At 49.2% G+C, this 18,085-nt stretch overlaps 9 protein-coding genes across 9 annotated transcripts; 4 read left to right on the top strand and 5 right to left on the bottom strand.

Annotated features, from left to right (window-relative positions):
• Positions 1 to 681: 681 nt before the first annotated feature.
• BU24DRAFT_381464 (NAD(P)-binding protein) lies at positions 682 to 2,046 on the bottom strand. The gene is made up of 2 exons (XM_033524741.1): positions 1,447 to 2,046; positions 682 to 1,394 (listed from the first exon to the last, which is right to left on the bottom strand). The coding sequence occupies exons 1-2, from the start codon at positions 1,734 to 1,736 to the stop codon at positions 824 to 826; spliced, it is 861 nt and encodes a 286-aa protein (XP_033376923.1). The 5' UTR covers positions 1,737 to 2,046; the 3' UTR covers positions 682 to 823.
• Positions 2,047 to 2,439: 393 nt separating this feature from the next.
• BU24DRAFT_429178 (uncharacterized protein) lies at positions 2,440 to 4,429 on the top strand. Its single transcript, XM_033529674.1, has 5 exons — positions 2,440 to 2,802; positions 2,859 to 2,890; positions 2,942 to 3,141; positions 3,194 to 3,816; positions 3,870 to 4,429. The coding sequence occupies exons 1-5, from the start codon at positions 2,626 to 2,628 to the stop codon at positions 4,275 to 4,277; spliced, it is 1,440 nt and encodes a 479-aa protein (XP_033376922.1). The 5' UTR covers positions 2,440 to 2,625; the 3' UTR covers positions 4,278 to 4,429.
• An 832-nt stretch (positions 4,430 to 5,261) lies between these two features.
• BU24DRAFT_475023 (Di-copper centre-containing protein) lies at positions 5,262 to 7,476 on the top strand (the record flags this gene model as incomplete). The annotated part of the gene is made up of 6 exons (XM_033532882.1): positions 5,262 to 5,535; positions 5,593 to 5,611; positions 5,663 to 5,783; positions 5,839 to 6,102; positions 6,153 to 6,624; positions 6,678 to 7,476. The coding sequence occupies 6 exons, from the start codon at positions 5,262 to 5,264 to the stop codon at positions 7,337 to 7,339; spliced, it is 1,812 nt and encodes a 603-aa protein (XP_033376921.1). The 3' UTR covers positions 7,340 to 7,476.
• BU24DRAFT_93577 (Metallo-dependent phosphatase) lies at positions 7,476 to 8,909 on the bottom strand. The gene is made up of 2 exons (XM_033534820.1): positions 8,276 to 8,909; positions 7,476 to 8,225 (listed from the first exon to the last, which is right to left on the bottom strand). The coding sequence occupies exons 1-2, from the start codon at positions 8,796 to 8,798 to the stop codon at positions 7,555 to 7,557; spliced, it is 1,194 nt and encodes a 397-aa protein (XP_033376920.1). The 5' UTR covers positions 8,799 to 8,909; the 3' UTR covers positions 7,476 to 7,554.
• Positions 8,910 to 9,491: 582 nt separating this feature from the next.
• Positions 9,492 to 10,325, top strand: BU24DRAFT_468700 (uncharacterized protein; the record flags this gene model as incomplete). Its single annotated transcript, XM_033532546.1, has 2 exons — positions 9,492 to 9,620; positions 9,705 to 10,325. The coding sequence occupies 2 exons, from the start codon at positions 9,492 to 9,494 to the stop codon at positions 10,323 to 10,325; spliced, it is 750 nt and encodes a 249-aa protein (XP_033376919.1).
• Positions 10,326 to 10,339: 14 nt separating this feature from the next.
• Positions 10,340 to 11,974, bottom strand: BU24DRAFT_429176 (NicO-domain-containing protein). The gene is made up of 3 exons (XM_033529673.1): positions 11,627 to 11,974; positions 10,734 to 11,571; positions 10,340 to 10,655 (listed from the first exon to the last, which is right to left on the bottom strand). Exons 1-3 carry the CDS (start codon positions 11,831 to 11,833, stop codon positions 10,387 to 10,389), a joined length of 1,314 nt encoding a protein of 437 aa, XP_033376918.1. The 5' UTR covers positions 11,834 to 11,974; the 3' UTR covers positions 10,340 to 10,386.
• A 161-nt stretch (positions 11,975 to 12,135) lies between these two features.
• BU24DRAFT_429174 (3-oxoacyl-synthase-like protein) lies at positions 12,136 to 13,885 on the bottom strand. Its single transcript, XM_033529672.1, has 8 exons — positions 13,788 to 13,885; positions 13,563 to 13,729; positions 13,408 to 13,515; positions 13,288 to 13,359; positions 13,152 to 13,238; positions 12,828 to 13,094; positions 12,409 to 12,777; positions 12,136 to 12,352 (listed from the first exon to the last, which is right to left on the bottom strand). The coding sequence occupies exons 1-8, from the start codon at positions 13,837 to 13,839 to the stop codon at positions 12,185 to 12,187; spliced, it is 1,290 nt and encodes a 429-aa protein (XP_033376917.1). The 5' UTR covers positions 13,840 to 13,885; the 3' UTR covers positions 12,136 to 12,184.
• A 344-nt stretch (positions 13,886 to 14,229) lies between these two features.
• On the bottom strand, positions 14,230 to 15,073 carry BU24DRAFT_468697 (uncharacterized protein; the record flags this gene model as incomplete). Its single annotated transcript, XM_033532545.1, has 2 exons — positions 14,230 to 14,993; positions 15,055 to 15,073. The coding sequence occupies 2 exons, from the start codon at positions 15,071 to 15,073 to the stop codon at positions 14,230 to 14,232; spliced, it is 783 nt and encodes a 260-aa protein (XP_033376916.1).
• Positions 15,074 to 15,961: 888 nt separating this feature from the next.
• On the top strand, positions 15,962 to 18,082 carry BU24DRAFT_429172 (homoserine o-acetyltransferas-like protein). The gene is made up of 3 exons (XM_033529671.1): positions 15,962 to 16,180; positions 16,294 to 16,684; positions 16,745 to 18,082. The coding sequence occupies exons 1-3, from the start codon at positions 16,129 to 16,131 to the stop codon at positions 17,844 to 17,846; spliced, it is 1,545 nt and encodes a 514-aa protein (XP_033376915.1). The 5' UTR covers positions 15,962 to 16,128; the 3' UTR covers positions 17,847 to 18,082.
• The last annotated feature ends 3 nt before the right edge of the window (positions 18,083 to 18,085 follow it).

Below are 18,085 nucleotides of genomic sequence, written 5' to 3'. Positions count from 1 at the left end.
GATATTGCATTGCATCTAGTGCCTCGCCAGGACGGACGATGGGCACATCAGTTTGATCTGGTCAGACAAGCAGCATGATCATACTCAGATCCATGGGTCTGCAGAGCACATGGTCGAGTCGTTATCCAAGAGGAGACACGGCTCGAAAGAAAGCCGAACAACTAGCATTTACAGGCTATGGAATCGACTTCTATGGCCACATGCTATGCTATGTATGTGCTCGCTCAGTTAGGGCGACGAATGGTTCATAGATTGAATTATTCGTTGCCAGAAGTGTTTTAACTTCTCCGAGGTGTGGTTTGAGTGCAGACGATTAGCAATGATGACCGAGGTTGTCAGGAGCTGAGATAAATCAATTGCAAGTATTTCATAGACGACAGATGATAAGGAAGTTCAACCTCTATGGTAAAGATCCATTGATTGGTGAGCCACGGCGGGGATTGAACAGGAGTGAATCGCCTTGTCGATATGGAAAGTATTTCATTAGAGATAACGTAGTATGTGGGAGAAAGAGGTCGCATGTTGATCAAGTTAGTGTTGTCGAATGGACGAAGCCTCATCACTTTCAAATTAACCCTGACGTCCAATAACAAACATCTTTGGAGTTCTGTCTTTTGATTCTATAAATCCAATGTTAAATTAGTAGCTTCCACATTTAGTGCATCCAGCTAGCTTTCACTTGGTTGTAATCCTTTGTCAATTGATTGAAATAATTAATGTAATTGGACTTTTAAGGAGACTCCTATAACTAAAACGCTCCCATCACGTTCTGAAACGTTGACTTCCGCGTTTCAAAGCCGCACCTTCACTCTAAACGAAACGTTTATTTATGGTCTGTATCGGTGGTGATTGCGTTCCATTCCTTCAACAACGCTTCGGTTCTCTCGAGCTTGCCTTTGATGTAGGGTGGTGAATCGGATCCTAGAGCCACACGTTCTGGAATGTCCTTCCCTTCGGCTTTTCCAGAATGGGTCAAGATGTCCACTATCACTTTCGAACCTTTGATAACATCGCCAGGCTGGTTGTTATCGGTGGCGTCCAAACCGGCCCTGACCTGACCAACCAGAGTATCGTCGTACGCCTTGATGCGCTGCTCAGAGTTGACTCTCGCTCCCGCATTGAGAAATCCAGTCCTGAAGTATCCAGGCTCAATGACGGTGACTTTGATACCAAAAGGTTCGAGCTCTGCTCGCATAGATTCGCTGATACCGCTAATGGCCCACTTGGTGCCGCAGTACAGGCCATAGCCAGGACCACCAGACCAAGAGGCAATTGATCCGAAGTTCGAAATCGTCTTTTCGCCTTCCGTGGCGCGGATATATGGTAGGAAGGCTTTGCTGACATTCAATGCTCCAAACACATTGGTGTTGAAAGTGTCGTAGTCTTCTTGTGGTCTACGGCTCGTTAGTGACCAATTCTAATCCTTTTCATCAGTTTATTACTTACGAAGTTTCCTCTACTGCACCAGCGAGGATGTAACCAGCAGCGTTGACAAGATGTGTAATGTGGCCATATTTGTCATTGGCCTCTTTCGCGACTTTCTTGATTTCCGGCAGAGGTGATGTGACGTCGAGGACCACAGTATCCGCCCCCTTTTCAGCAAGGTCTTGGATCCTCGACGTGCTTCGTGCACTGGCGATGACCTTGTGGCCGCGGGAGAGAGCCTCTAGAGCAATGTACTTTCCGAAGCCCGAACTGGCAGCAGTGATGAACCAGACTGGAGTTTGCGAAGTCATTTTGATTGAAAGGTGAAATGGATAGGTGTATAGAACAAAGGATTATTGGATGTTGTTTAGATACTCTTGTTGATTGTTGATGGAAGTGTTTGGTATGAGTTTGGAATGAGACTACGGATACAAGTGCTGACGCTGTACATTTATACTTCGATATACGGCATTCTTTGTCCCCCGCCCCTTCAACATCCTAAGGGTCCTCCGTGACGTTAGGTCCGCCGAGAAAAGTTCTGTCGAAAGATATCGGACCCATGGTGGCACAGATTACGGATCTTGCTTCCCACTCGATCAATCAATCAATTCACCTTGTAAGGCTGACTTTCGTCGTACAAAGTTGGGGGTGTAAGGAGTGGTGATAAGCTTAACACCGTGCGCTAGTCCCAATTTGGCCAATTATGGCCGATTTTAAATGCGACGTCCACAATCCGACGGCCTTCGGAACACCAGATAGAAGTCGGATGTGTAAAATCGGCTTCGATTAGTATTTTCTTGATGGCCAGAGAGTTTGTAGAGACTGGTAAGGGAAAATCACTTGCAGAGACATATTACCTCGACGACGGAGTTAATTGCAGTGGAGGGTAAAGCTACGTCATCTACCTAAAATAGCATTTCCTACAGCGAGACCTATTCACTATACAGTTCGTTCATCGGTAGCAAATATCCATATTCATTGTCCTCAACAATGTACTTGGAAGAGTTCTCAAGCTACGCCTTCATTCTGTGTCTTCATCCTGCATCTTCGTGAGTAAGGCATCGACTCGCCTACCCTGGCCGCGCCACCATGCAGCACACGTTGTGTAGCCTCGTCCAGGCACCTTCGATGTTATTCAAACCTGTACTCCGTACAATATGTCTCCTAAACACTTTCATTCACTCGCAATAATCTCAAGAGATGGGTGTCGATCCATTTGACAATTGGTACGAACAGCACCTACGTTCCGGTAGAGATGTGAACTTCAAACCAGACGACTTCAATTTTGGACTTCTCAGGTGTGATGTGGGATCTGCAGATAACATCAGGAAGGAGGATGTCACAGCCGAAGAACTGCTTCAGTGGACGGCAACTCGTGTAAGTTGTAGAGTGGATTTCGAAGCCGCAACTCTGAATCGCAATTGACGGCGTAGTCTCCACGTCAAACGCCAGGCATAGACCTAATGTGAGCTTGAAGATATACGTAAATACAAACATTTTCAGCTCACCAAACTAGAATCTGCCAATATAAATTCTGCGGCCTCAGGGATTATTCCTACACATCGCTACCCCTGCGAACATCAGAGATGATAGACATCTTTGGAAAGTTGCACCTTCCCAAGCAATACCTTCATCTTCGTGGGATAGGCGGCGCGCATTCCGGCGCATTCACATCCTTCATCGATCGGGACTCTGACGGAAAGGTTTCACAGATTCGTGCGTAATACTCATCGTCCAGCTAAGCCACAACATCTGAAGATCTAGGTAGAGTTTGTGATTCGAGTCGGCCATGGCTCATCAACGGCGTACTCTTCGATGTGGTCATTTGCTCTCAAATGGGATGCACAAACTGGCCGAACTGACGGCTTTCTCGAAGGCTTTTCTCCAGCATCGCTCACTGAATTCACGGAACACATCAAGTCTTCTTCAACATATCTAGGCCACGGCCTTACTCTTCCAGAGATACTCGTGCATATGATCACAACACAGCTAAATGACCGTATGAGAATACCGTGCGAGGAGCTGTTCTACGATGAGGAGCGCCGAACTGACCTCTCTAACTTGTCATATCTTGGGTCTAAACGTCCAGCTGCGCTCCAGACGTGGAGCTTGGATGAAATTCAGGGAATAACTACACGAGCAAACAGATATATAACGACAATGGTATACCTTAAAAGAAGATTTCGGTCCACGGCACAGATCACGCACAGGCTGTTGTCAATTTTGGAGGAAGTCAGCCGCATTGATCGCACAGATTCCGACGCTTGGACGCAGGATCAATTAGAGGACGACCGCAGGAAACAGAGACTACAAAATCGCGTTGGGGTTCTTGAAGGGTACGAATACCAAACGGAGTGTATGCTAAAACGCATTGAAAATCTGAACAATGTGGTGAGTAGATGAATGTTAGGACCATTGCAGGTGTGATGCTGATGCCCGGCCAGCTGTATACTGTACTCGCCCAAATCGATAGCAGAAATCAGGGCCGCCTGGCGAAAATCAATCTTCAAATCGCCCAAGCCGTTCGGAATGACAGCTTGCCAATGAGAACCATCGCGTACATCACCCTGGTACTTCTGCCTGGTGCGTTTGTGGCCGCCATCTTTGGCATGAACTTCTTCCAGTTCGATGAAACGACTCGCGAGCTTACTGTGGCCCGCACCTTCTGGCACTATTGGGCAATCACGATTCCAGTCACAATCCTCGTGCTCCTGGTGTGGAATGTGTGGAATTACAGGGAGAATAGGAAGGGGATGGACGTGCATAAAAGCATGCAGTATCTGAGTAAGAAACCCCAGGTTGATGACATGGAGACTCTAGACGTGGATCCTTCTGCCTATTATCAACGATAGGAGATGACAGCTATGATGCGCATATGTCACGCCTGGCGAATGGGATTGGATAGCATTATAGCTTTATGTTTGCGGGATGTAGCGCGACAAGTCTGCAGGTAGAGATTCTCTTATATACAAACGAGATAAGCTGCAAATGTTCAGTTCCACTGCTCTTGTTCTACCCGCATGCTTGAACGTATAAGAGACATATAAGGTTACCCTTAGAGCATTATCCTTAAATCATCAATGGCCACGGAAAGGGATAATGTGAATACACGGGGCGATGCGGGTACCCCAATCCTGTCGCAGAATTGTTCTCGAAGGCCTTCAAGCACTCGCATAAAGTGAGTGTTCTGATGGGCTGTGCAGACGAATTGGTCACAATCCCATCATCACACACGAATTGCAAGGGTCAACACAGTCAGATCAACAGAGTAATTTCCTACCACGATCCTCCCGCGTTTCCCGTGCCCAATGACAAAGCTTAAAATCTCAACATAGCGTATATAGAGATTCTATTATATCTACAACCAAACGCGAAACATCGACAGGTGATGCCATATTTTCACGACCACGTGAGGAACGCGGTATGCATTGATCTCCATCACCTTCTTTTTGGAGTGGCTGCTGACGCTTTGGATCCCATTTCCCGGTTCAGCTCCCTGTCGACCGCACGAACGACCACGCGCCTTGACATCTAATTTCGTGAAAATCCTTGCATTAGGTTGAGCTTGTAGGGACGACATGGTGGCCATCGTCGCCTCTCAAAGGCGTGCCGTCATGTGTTCATGTCTGTTTCTTGGGGTTGTTGGTGGCATGAACATTGGCATAATCTGAAGAAACATGACTAGCAGTAATCATATCAGTGGTTGATATTGAAGTTATCCACAATGTCTAGTATAAGTATCCTACGAAGCGTCGATCATGTAGCCTTCTTCTTTACCAATACCTACCAGTCCTTCCTTTGATTTCTATCGTCATTGTCATTCTCTTGTATACAACATGAAGTCAACCTCACTCGCAGCGCTTTCGCTGCTGTCTACATTGAGCTATGCCTCACCTCTCCAATCAGTCAAGCGTGAGCTTCTTGAAGAGCGACAAGCTCCAGGCCCCGGGAACTATTTTGCCATCACTGGCGCCACGGGCGGTGTCCATCCCCGTCTCGAATTGAGGGATCTCGAAGCCACTGGGGACATGTGGAATCTCTTTCTTCTGGCCATGACCGATTTCCAGGCTATGGATCAGGATGTGATTAACTCTTGGTTCCAAATCGCTGGTATGTGGGACATCGAGCGTTTGCTATATATGACGTGAGATACTGACGGGTTAACAGGTATTCACGGGATGCCATGGTACATTTTCTCCTCCCGATTTGTCATTGATCATCACTAACACATCACAAGGACTTCTTGGGACGGTGTAGAAGGCAACTTCACTGGCCGACAGGATCATCAAATGGGCTACTGTCCGCATACCAATCAACTATTCGGGACCTGGCATCGTCCTTACCTGGCTCTCTTTGAGGTACACTCTAACAACGACTGATAGATACAATCTGTGGCTGACTTGACATTGACAGCAACAACTCCAAACCGTAGCCAACGGTATAGCAGCCCAATTTCCTGCATCGTCCCGGTCAAGGTACCAAGACGCAGCAACTAAACTTCGCATACCATACTGGGACTGGGCAAAGAATATCCCCAGTTCTGAACCCGTCATTCCAGTCTCCATGACAGAAGAGAAGGTATCAGTTACGTTCCCCAATGGCACGGCTGCTCGGATCGACAACCCCCTTTACGACTACAACTTCCATCCCCTCGACAACCGCCAGATCAACGGAACTGTGAGACTTTCCCCATCATCCGTTGCGTTCCTCCTACTAACAAGCATCAGGGCTGCATAACGAGAGGAAATCAAGGAGGAGTAGGAGGCGGGATTCCTGAAGTCTGCGATACCATGAACCACACAGTCCGCAGAGACTACCCAGTCTCCGACCACGACTCCCTCAACGCACGCTTCCGCGCCATCCTGCCATCCCAACGCGACAGCCTCTTCCGAATCCTCAGCCAGTGGGGAACCTTCGACCGAGTCAGCAGCGGCGGCGGCACCCATTGCCCCTCGAGCGCCGGCGGCGGAGGCGACCTCGAAACGCTGCACAACCCAATCCACGTCGCCAACTTCCCAGGCCACATGTCGCCCCCCTCCGTCGCGGCCTTCGACCCCATGTTCTGGCTCCACCACGCGACCGTCGACCGCCAGATGGCGCTGTTCCAGGCGATATACCCAGACTCGTACGTCGAGCCTTGCGAGAGCCGCACGCCGACATACACGATCGAGCAAGGCGAACTTCTCACCGCTGACACACGTATGTTTCGTCCCCATCTTTGATACAATGTGACACTGACACGCAAACCCCAGCACTCACGCCCTTCCACCGCAACGCAGACGGCGACTTCTGGACCTCAGCCCTCGTCCGCGACACCGCCGTCCTAGGCTACACGTACCCCGAACTCATCGGCAGCCCCTCGAACGAAACGCTCATTGCGAACGTGACGAGCCAATACGGCGCCGCTACCTCCACCGCCGCTGTGACTTCCAACAAACGCCAGGCCACCGGCAACGAAACGACGACGACGACGCTGTACTTGGCAGACGTGTCGTTCCCCGTGTACGGACTCAGTGCCGAGGGCGGCAGCTCGCCGTACAATGTGCTCGTTTTCCTCGGCGATGTGGACGCTGAGCCTGCGGAGTGGTTGTTTTCGAAGTCGTTTGTGGGGTTGGTGTCGACGCTTGGTGGTGGGGAGCATGCGAAGGATGTGCAAGGTACCGCGCAGATTGGGCTTAAGGGGGCGCTTGACAAGGCCATTGCGGCGGGCGAGACGACGGAGGAGAATGCGGAGGAGTATTTGAAGAAGAATGTTCATTGGAGGGTTGGGTTGGGTGATTTTGAGATCGGGAGGGATGAGGTGCCGGGGATGGAGGTTAAGTTGGTGGGCACGCAGGTTGAGGTTGCGGAGAAGAAGGGGGAGTTTGATCGCTGGGTCGGAGGGTTTACGGAGTATGGTCTTGTTGATGTTTAGATCAGACTTCAGGGAGTTACCGTTCCATGTACATATTGGAGACTTGGACGTTGGGTAGATAGATTAGTAGATGGAATCCCGCGAGGGCTTGTTTGTAATGCTACATTGCACTTCTATGTACCTGTATATAACTGCACCGTGTGTTGATTTCTTTGTATGAATGACCATGCTAATGCCGAATAACGCCTGGAAATGCTTAATATCAAACGGAGTACTCAAGAATCTTCCGGCGGTAACTCTTTCTCAGTGTAGTTGGTTTTACACTTGATCTGTACGATTTTTTGCTTGCCAGCTGCATCGATGACCATTGCTGTGAGCTTGCCACCCCGGACACAGTTGGAGTCCAGCCCAAAGGTGTATTTGTTGATGTTCAGCCCCCTTTTCGCGTCATGGCCATACGCGACGGTCAGTCTCTCTTTCTTGGGGAGCTTCTTCTGCTGGTGATTCCAGAACTTCTCCCAGTGGGTATGATCGCGGGACTCGGAGGGTATGCGTGTCTTCAGATCGATAGTTCGCATATTCATACACTGAAATGGATCCTGCTGTTCGAGTGGCATATCTGGAACCAATCCGGCGTGAACTACCACGAGATCACCAATGTCTGGTATGTGACCAACTCGCAAGATAACGGGGCATTCTTTCAGCCATCCTATCTGCTTCTTCGAGAAGGATTTTGCGAACTTCCGCAGTTTATAGTCTCCATGTGAGAAGGATTGCTCTTCAAGGAAGTCGGTCTCACGATCGGGATCTTCATCTGGACCTTGCAGGCCAGCGTGACGATGACTACTCTCCTGGAGAGACAGGAGGACCTTGTCTTCGTGATTGCCGCGCACACAGGAAGCACCTAGTTTCTCCGCCAGCGAAACGACACCCTTCGAGTCTGGTCCTGCAGTTTGTCAACACCTATGCCATTTGACCTCAGTCAAGTCTGCTTACCTTTCGCGATGATGTCTCCAGTCAGAATGAGGTGGTCGTTCTTCTCATCGAACCCGACCTCCTGCAAGAGCTGCTCCAACTCTTCCTTACAACCGTGTACATCCCCAACAATCACAAGCCTCTTGTCCCCCTTCGGAAGATGTTTCTCGTCCAACGTTTTCATATGTATCATATCCTTGAACACGGGCCTCAGACTCGTTCCGTATGCCGCTTCGGGCACTGTGTCCATCTCCATAATCAACTGCTTGCGCTCAGCGTATTGCGGACCGTAATGTATCTTCCAGGTAATCCAGGCCACGAGCAATAGCACTAGGCAGATGGCGGAGAAGCGCTGCACTCTCCGCGGTATCTTTTGTGAGGTTTGCTGTGCGAGCGCCCGCCACTTCGGGTGGATTATGTAGTCGTCGTCGTCGTCGTGGCGGTAGAAGGAGTCTTCTTCGTCCGAGGCATAGACGTTGTTGTCGGGGATCAGGTCGATCAGGCGGAGGCTTTCTGGTCGGCCGTCGAAATTGTTGTGGTACATTTGAATATAGAGGCGTCAGGGAGCAAACGGGGGTGTGAAGTGTAATCGAATGCTATCGTCGCGAGCAGGTGGAAGTCGTGAGGTGTTTAGAGGCCTGAAATAAGGCATTCAATCAAGTGTTTGCGCGGCGTGCAGAACCGGCTTGCGTGGACAGGACACCTAGGGAAGAGGAATCGGCGTACACGAGGAGTTGTGAAGAGTTGGAAAGGTCGCGACAGTGATCATGGAGGCGCATCATAACCATAAGCCAAGAACTAGGAACCGTTGCTGGTTCCGGGTCAATGGTCCCATCCCAATCTTGGTCTTGTTGGTCGCGGCTTTGTCGGAAGTCGGAAGTGATTACCTGGGGTTCAGATTCAGAGCGATCCTGATTCAGGCTTGGCGGCTTCTCTGGGGGTTTGGACTATTGAAGGGGACGCGTCATGGACGTACCCAATTATGGACAGTGTATTAGATTTTGTTCGTATCTCCTAAGTGCATATACGGACATATTTACAATAATACCAAGTTAGTCTCTCATATAAAAATTGAAAGGTTGAACCATGTATAAGGTTGCATGGCCCTTCATGCCCAAATACAGTTAGCGCCATAAGGCAAGGCCTCCATCTCAAGAACCTCCAGATAGACAACACATAGTAGTCAGGTAGTCTATGAAACGTATCTCGCAATATTGTGTTTACAGTATCCCCAAACATGCGTCAAGTATCGAGTATCCAGAGATTACTTCGTAGATCCAATGCAAATGACCAAAGTACCACTCGTGGCTGGTTCGTGGTAGTATTTGGAGAGCCAGGCGTAGGCAAAACGTGCTTCACTGACATGGTAATGTGCTCCTCTATTTATATAAAACCGTATACAATTATGTGTATGTATGTATTAGTTTCACTACTAACACAGACAACCCAGTTTCTAAAGGGCGAGCACTTCCAACTCTACGTGCCTAGCGCTCAACCCGAAAGCAAGTTCATCCAGGTCGGCAATGTCAGACAATGCATATTCCCCATCGACCTGAGCACCAGCGTGTACAGAGATCCCCAGCACGGCGTACACTCCAATATCTTCTTCGAGAGCTTCATTAAGAAGGCGGGTGGGTTTGTCTTGCTGTATGACATCACCGACAAGGCTACATTTGACTACATTACCACCAAAGGCTATTCTCGTATCGTTTTGTCCCGTGATACTGAGGATGAGTATGGTGTGCCGTATGGGTCTGGGACGCAGCGGTTCGGATGTGTGCTTGTGGGGACGAAGCTTGATCTTGCTGCCAACAAGCGGCAGGTTGATCGAGCGCTCGCGGAGCAGTGGGCAGAAACTCAAGGAATCGCTTTTTATGAGGTGGACAAGTATCAGAGAGATGCGATTGATGCTATCATGGTGGACGTGGCGCTTTCTTCGGGCGAGGCCGAGAAACGAGATGCAGAAGATGCGGCAGAAGCAACAGAAGCAACAGGCGCCGTGAAGCCATCAAAATCGAGAGGCATCTCGAAAGTGGTTCATATGTTTCGAAAAAAAGGCCAAAATACATAAAAGATCCAGACCATCTATATGCTTGGTTGAGATGACATGGGTTCCATCCCATATGCTTGATTCAACTACGCCCCGCCGCCCCCGCAGGTCCAGCAGCATCAGTGTCTTCCACTGGGTGCACAGTCACCTCGGCATCTCCATTTCCTCCCTTGACAGGCTCGGGACGGGTCACCAAATCTTCCTCGTCCTCTCGCTGCCTCTCGATGCTTTGGTCCAGAGTTTCAAAGTGCGCGTTACGGTTTCTCTTCCTGTCAATGCGACGTCGCCAGGGCTTGTACAGCAAAACGCTCAATCCGCCGAACACGACAAAGCAACCACATATGGCTCCACCTACGTATCGTCAGTTAAGAACAGTTCTTTGAAGTTCGGCCACATCGTTAAGCAAAAAGTCATCATGGTAGTACTCACCGACAATGTCCCACTTCTCACCCAACCTCTCGACACCGTCCCAAAACGGCCCCTTTGGCTCCGCGACATTGAGCGCAAGATTGAGAAACTGCACAACACCGATGACCGTAGCAACAACTACCGTAATGACCGTAAGAACGATGCTGTAGTAGCAAATCGCAATCGGATCCCTCGCAAGCTGCGTGCTCGTGTACAGGCTCATCATCAACGCGCCATCGGTCGTGTCTAACAAGCACATTCCCGCAGTGAACAACAAGGGAAACAGCAGAATGAGCCAGATCGAGGTCCCCTTTGCAGCTTGAATGGATGAGATACCGAGGATCGCGATCTCAGACGACGTATCAAATCCCAGACCGAAGAGGACGCCTAGGGGATACATTTTCCACGGTCGATCGATCAACTTGAACATCTTCTGGAGGACGTTGAAAAGAAATCCGCCGCCTTGGATCTTGAATTCTTGATGCTCGGTCCCGGGCTCGCTCGCGATCAGCTTACGCATCTGGACGATCAGTTTGTAAAGAATGTAGACGTTCATCAGGCCAAGGAGGAGAAGAAATGCTGCAGACACAGAAGTCCCAATGATGCCGCCGATACGAGAGAAATTGTCGAATCTGTCAGACACGGCTGCTGCAGTGCCAGCGACCACAAGAGAGGTGATGATGACGATAGTCGAGTGACCCAGGGAGAAGAACATGCCCACTGTTACGGGTCTTTGCCCAGCTGCAATCAGACGGCGGGTCATGAGGTCGATCGCCGAGATGTGGTCCGCATCAAGAGCATGTCGAAGACCGAGAGTCCATGAAAGAATCGCAGTAGATATTAAAGGAGTATGGAAATGCTTCATAGCGGTCAATTAAGGTTTTCATTGGAAACTGAACCTTGTGAATACGTACCAATACGACGCCAACAGCCGCCCATGTAACAATGTTAATAATAATGAGTGTTAAAATGATTGCAATAGCAGCGAGTGGCAACTTTGAAAGGTACGGAACTCTTGCATGATATCTTGACGCCTTGTTCGACACGTTCACGAGAAAAGACGGTTTGCCTCCATCCGCATCTACCGATCCGTGCGGAGATGAGGGGCGTGAACTTGTCATTTTCGCCTTTTCCTTCACGCAAGCTTCTATAAGAGCACAGCAACCGCACAGAGACTATGACAAGACGATCCTTGAATTGTGTAGATGAAGAAGAAAGATTTGAAGCTTCAGCTATAATTTGACTCTAGACTAGACCCTTAGTGGGGTTTCCCGCCGTTGGCCGATGGTTTTTTGACATGATGGTTCCTTCCTTATCTATTCGTGGTGGGGTAGGTAACTTCCCTTTTCATCCAGTAACGGAGCTATGACCAACCCATATATGTCACTAATTAGGGTACCCATAAACGATGTACGGAACTCTACCTAGTTCATGATATTCATAATATATAAGCTTCTACAACTACTAATACATTACATTTTGCTGAAACACAGTGATGCATTGGTCCCCCCAAAGCCAAAGCTGTTGGAGAGAGCAACTCTGACCTCTTTCTGTTGTGCGGTGTTGGCTACATAATTGCAATCGAAGTCCTCCTTGGGATCCCCAGGGTTCTGTAAATTCAATGTAGGTGGGAGAGTGTTCTATCCACGTTAGACTTCATGTCACGAAATCTCCTCGTTCTCCTAAAAGCACTTACATTATACAAGCCGAGTATCGTGAAAATGGCTTCCACACTGCCGGCAGCTCCGAGCAAATGTCCAATAGCACCTTTCGTGCTGCTGATGTTGATATCAGAGGCGTTTTCTCTACCCTCCTCTCCTAGAAGTAGATCCTTGATGGCTCTGTTTTCTGCTGCGTCCCCAAGAACGGTACTCGTCGCATGTGCATTTACATAGTCGACTTGGCTAGGCTTGATGCCTGCGTGTCGGAGTGCATGCTTCATTGCGAGACGCGGGCCCTGCCCGTCTTCTCGAGGCGCTGTCATGTGGTGGGCATCGCTGGACAAGCCGTAGCCAGCAAGTTGGGCGTAGATCTTCGCACCACGCCTTTTTGCATGCTCGAGTTCCTGTTTACTATTAATATCGTTGCATAGACACCAGATTGGGATAGGAATACTTCTAGCACAACAACACCAGCCCCTTCTCCGATGACAAAGCCAGCGCGGTCTCTGTCAAAGGGTCGACTCGATTCAGTGGGTCGGTCGTTCCAGTCTGTTGCAAGGCTTCTCGCTCTTGCAAACCCTGCAATGGCAAGTGGGTGAATGCAAGACTCTGCTCCACCAGCTATCATGACATCGGCGTCTCCAAACTGAATGAGCCGAGCTGCATCGCCAATGCTATGGGCACCCGTGGTGCACGCGGTTGTAGCTGCATGATTAGGTCCCTTTTGTTGAGTTCAGTGTCAAGACGACAGCCAAAGCCTCAATACATTTGCACATACCTGAAATCCAAAGCGCATAGAGACATGACCAGCGGCAAGATTGATGAGGAGACGAGGTACAAACAACGGCGACACCTTCTTGTAGCCCTATAAATGATAAGCCAGGATCCGATGAATTCGTTGAGGATTTGTATACTCCATGTTCATATGAAACAGTAGTGTCATAAACATCATCTAAACTCCCAATTCCAGACCCCATGTAGACGCCCTGGAACATGTCAATTGGAAGCCCACACACGTGATATCAATGACATACCGTAGCCTGTAGATCCTCATCTTTAGTAGGCAGCCAATCTGCATCTTTAAGCGCCTCCTCCGAAGCGACCATGGCATACTGAGCAAAGCGAGCCATCTTTCGTTCGTCCTTCGATTGCTTAGCATCGTCTTAATGGGTGATTGGTGTGAACTAACACCAGGACTTAATAACTCCTTTGGGTTCCATTCGCCTCTTTCTTTCGTACCCGAGGGCACGACTGCAGCGACTTGACTCGGCAGAGCCGCGAATTGCGGACTTCTATCTCGGATGGAGACAATGCCGCTATGTCCATCTAAAAGACGACTCCATGTTCGGCGGACACCTGGAAAGATTGTGAATTAGAAGCGACTCAAAGGTGCAAGCCAGCATCAATGCAGTACCTATTCCGAGAGGGGTCACCAGCCCGAGACCTGTTACTACCACTTTTCGCATGGCATCTTTTTATGACAGTAAAGTGATGGTTTGGGGGAATGCTTTCGAGATGGAAAGATGAAAGGTTGAATGGTTCAGTCTAGCTGCATTGGCTGTTGGTGAGTGGTCTGTGCTTCTGTTCATATGGTACTCTACGCGCTTTCATCATTTGTAGGTTTTCACGATCGTTCATTTCAACATATAATTTTTTATTCAATTTTCAGACTATCAGAAACTATTTTTGCGGTCATGAAGTCCTCAGAAGTTTGGATGGGATGGCCTACGAGTTACAAAGCATTAAAAGACAATGTCCGATGGGGACCGCCACGACCTTTCAAGCATTGCAATACTTTTCTTGTACCATAAACCTATATTCCTGCAGTCTCCTCAGGATCTCATACAGAATTATCTTCATATGCGGTTGCCACCCGGTTCGGACGTAGAACTTGGGCGCGACGAAGGCTCCAACGTCTGACAATCTTCGTAATCGCATGCCTCAGGACAACCGTCAGTATGATCGTATGGTGTCGTCTCACTGATGTGCGGCGTATCAGCCCTGGCTTCACGCTGAGAGTAAAGCTCCCTGGCTATGACAAATTTTGGCTTTTTCCGCAGCGATTTTGAGGTCATTTCCTGGCCAGCGTTTGGCGAAGGAGAGTTCTCTGTCCGTGGGTGACCAGAAAACGTTGGACTGCATGATGAAAGTCGATCTCTGGCGCCGCGGTCGTTTAATCCTCTGCGACGTAAATCGCGGAAGGTTTCCTTGCATGTGGGATCAGAGGTACAATTTTTCTTTTGAGACCATGACATGCCCGACACGTATTCCTCTGAGACCACTTCAATGGAGGATACCGGGTACTGTGAAAGACTCGTGTTCTCCAAGTAGTCAGAATCGTATAAAGTAAGTTTGGAACCCCTGGATCGCTCGATGCCCATTTCGCTTTCTAACTCGGGGCGGAAGCGTCGTCTCATGGGCTGGCCGGCGTGCTTTTCGACATAGGGGATGCGGCCCTTAGGTTCCCGGGCGTCCTCTGGTGATCTTGAAAAGATGCATTCAACTCCCTCCATGCCTTCAATATTGTTATTGAAGAGATAAGGTAGGATACTGAACAACTGAGCCGTAGAGTCAGTAGAGTCGAGGTTTTCGGACTCATGGGAGAGCGAAAGGAGGGCTTCTTATAGACATTGTCAGTGGACAGTAATACAACATAATGTTCGAAAATTCATAGCAGTTACCATACTCTATGGACTGCATGAAAGTGAAGTTTGGCGTAGTGTGTCGGTGACTCGTAATCATGTCATTATTTTGTGATCGTGATGTTTGTTTGAATTCCAAATCACTGCTAGGTATGGCAGATGTTGAAGAGTGATAGTCAATGTGCAATAACACATGACGAACACAAGGTTCTGTCGCATTTTCTAAAGTCTAGAGTTGGAGTCACAGGTTTGAGGAGCAAACACCTCGTACCACGGCGAGGACGACTAGAACTTGAAGATTGGCCTGGTTGAAAGCATAGGCAGAAGCTTATCGAAACTTCGACGGAATACCACGGCTTGTATGAATTCGCAATCTTTTTGTTTAGGTATATGCAAGATCGATCACTTCACCGTTACTCTAATGATGCAAATAGTCTTTGTTACTCAACAAACAGACAGTTTAGGGCCATCGGACAGCTGCATAGCCGAACGACTTGTAAACGAACCTGTTACATAGAACTTGTTCAAGTGGAAACGTCCGCGTCTAAATGCTCCTTGGGTCCGAGTCAACCTTTGTGTGCAGATATGTGTGGCTTAATTTGGCATCTCTACTATTGGCCCGGTTCGACCATATCGGCATGGCCGGACGAATCGGGGTAGCAGACGAATCCGCTTTGATTTGACGATAATTTCTCTAGTTGTGAGGGGTCTTCAAGACCTGAAAATCGACAAAAAGACAGACAATACAAGAAGACGAGATGAATAAAGATGTTGGAAGATGGATCGTAACCCCCCACTACTGAGTAAGAGAGAATAGGCAATTGGACCGAGCACGTCATTTCTCCGCCGGGGATTTCTTATCGATAGGACAGGAACGGCAGATGGAGGGGACAAACGTGAATCCGGCCTAGAATGTCATTAATTTAATTATTATCCATTCTTCTTCATCTTCATGACTCCAACTTAAGTTACCTGCTAAACTATTCGTTAATGAGCTAGTTAGCTGGGTGACTCCTCTCTCACAAGCATGTGCATATACATACATCGCCAATAATCACCACTCTTATTTACCCTCACTTCAACCCCTCTATACACAATTCACCCTCAGTCGCCATGTCCGCGCCCGAAACTCCCACTGGCGCTGCCAATGGCACGCACAAGTACAGTAAGCTTACCTCTTTTGATTGTATTCCTCGTTTTTGTTCTTTGATACTCGTCTGGTCCCTCCCGAGACCGACTTACGGAACAAACAATACTAATCATGAAATGTTTGCACAGAAAGAGTCACAACACAGCCCGAGAACCCCTTTCTCAGTTTGCTTCCCGACCAAACCATTGCAATCATTCCAGAATTCACGCTAGAGTCCGGCGTAGTCCTATACAATGTACCCGTCGCATACAAGACCTTTGGCACTCTATCCCCAGAGGGAGATAACGCAATGGTGATATGTCACGCTCTCACAGGAAGTGCTGACGTGGGAGACTGGTGGGGTCCGCTGCTTGGTGGCCCTGAGAAGGCTTGTGACATCTCCAAGTTTTTCGCAGTCTGCATGAACAGTCTAGGCAGTCCGTACGGCAGCGCGAGTCCTGTGACTGCCAAAGACGGCGACCCTGCCCTAGGCCTGTACGGACCCGAGTTCCCTCTCACAACCGTGCGCGACGACGTCAAGTAAGTTTTCGGATCCTGCACAGCAGCTCGCTACGCTGAGGAAATCACTGACTGGAGTAGCCTTTTCAAGCTGATCCTCGACGATCTCGGGGTCCGACAGATTGCGGCCGTGGTGGGAGGTTCCATGGGAGGTATGCTGGTTTTGGAGTTTGCGTACTTCGGAAAGGACTATGTGAAGACAATCGTTCCAATCGCAACATCTGCGCGCTACAGTGCTTGGGGAATCAGTTGGGGGGAGGCCCAGAGACAGAGCATCTACAGCGATCCCAAGTACGATGACGGCTACTATCCATTTACAGATCCCCCGTCCACGGGGCTTGGAGCGGCGCGTATGTCTGCACTCTTGACATACCGCAGCCGAGATTCGTTCGAGTCGCGCTTCGGTCGCAATACCCCAGATCTGTCTAAGAAACAGAACATTAGTGGTGCAACGAGACCTACAACGCCTAGTCACGAGCACTGGGCAATCCACAATGAGGGTCACAAGAATGCCCGATCGCCACGAACAGCTTCTCGAACAAACAGCTCTGTCGCATTACCGTCAAAAGCAGGAGCAGGCCAGACAGACCTCGAATTCTCCAGCTCGTCCGATCCTGTAACGCCCGTGGAAGGGCCAAAGACGAATGGGCAAGGTGCAGCACCGCTCAAGAAACGCGCCCCTACCTACTTCTCTGCGCAATCCTATCTGAGATATCAGGGAGAGAAGTTCATCAAGCGATTCGATGCCAACTGCTATATTGCCATCACTCGCAAGCTCGATACTCACGACGTCTCTCGCCATCGCTATCCCGAAGGAACTTCCCCGGAAACTCTGGACCCTGTATCCGCACTTCATCACGCCTTATCGTTGATCGAACAGCCCGCACTGGTTCTCGGCATCCAATCCGATGGACTATTCACTTTCGCAGAGCAGCAGGAGTTGGCGGCCTATATCCCGAATGCAGTGCTGAAGACGATTGACTCACCAGACGGACACGATGCGTTCCTACTAGAGTTCGAGCAGGTCAACGGGCACTTGGTAGGCTTCTTGAATGAGAACCTCCCTGAGATCATGAATAGGACGCCGAACAATGCCTCTCTGGAACAGTCCGATACCGGTTTGACAGCAACCAAGTCCAGCACATTCGGTGAGGCAGAGGTCGACGATATCACCGCGTGGTAGAGACAGAGGTAGAGTCAAAAGGCCGAGTCTTATTTCATTGTATCAGCGCAAGGCGTTTGGGAATGTTCATGCATGTAAGTGGCGTCCAGCTTTCGGCATATGCTTAAAAGAAAGCGTTCGTGTTAGAATTGTCCGGGAAGGGCAAACCATAAGGTTCAACTCCTTATGTTGATTAAGTTGTGAAGATGTGGCACCAAGGGCCCGTATGGTTGGTAGCCAATAAATAATATGTAAGATCT

Source organism: Aaosphaeria arxii, assembly GCF_010015735.1.
Source record: "Aaosphaeria arxii CBS 175.79 unplaced genomic scaffold BU24scaffold_17, whole genome shotgun sequence".
NCBI classification, from domain to species: Eukaryota; Fungi; Ascomycota; class Dothideomycetes; order Pleosporales; genus Aaosphaeria; species Aaosphaeria arxii.
This window is presented reverse-complemented; position numbering and strand designations above follow the sequence as displayed.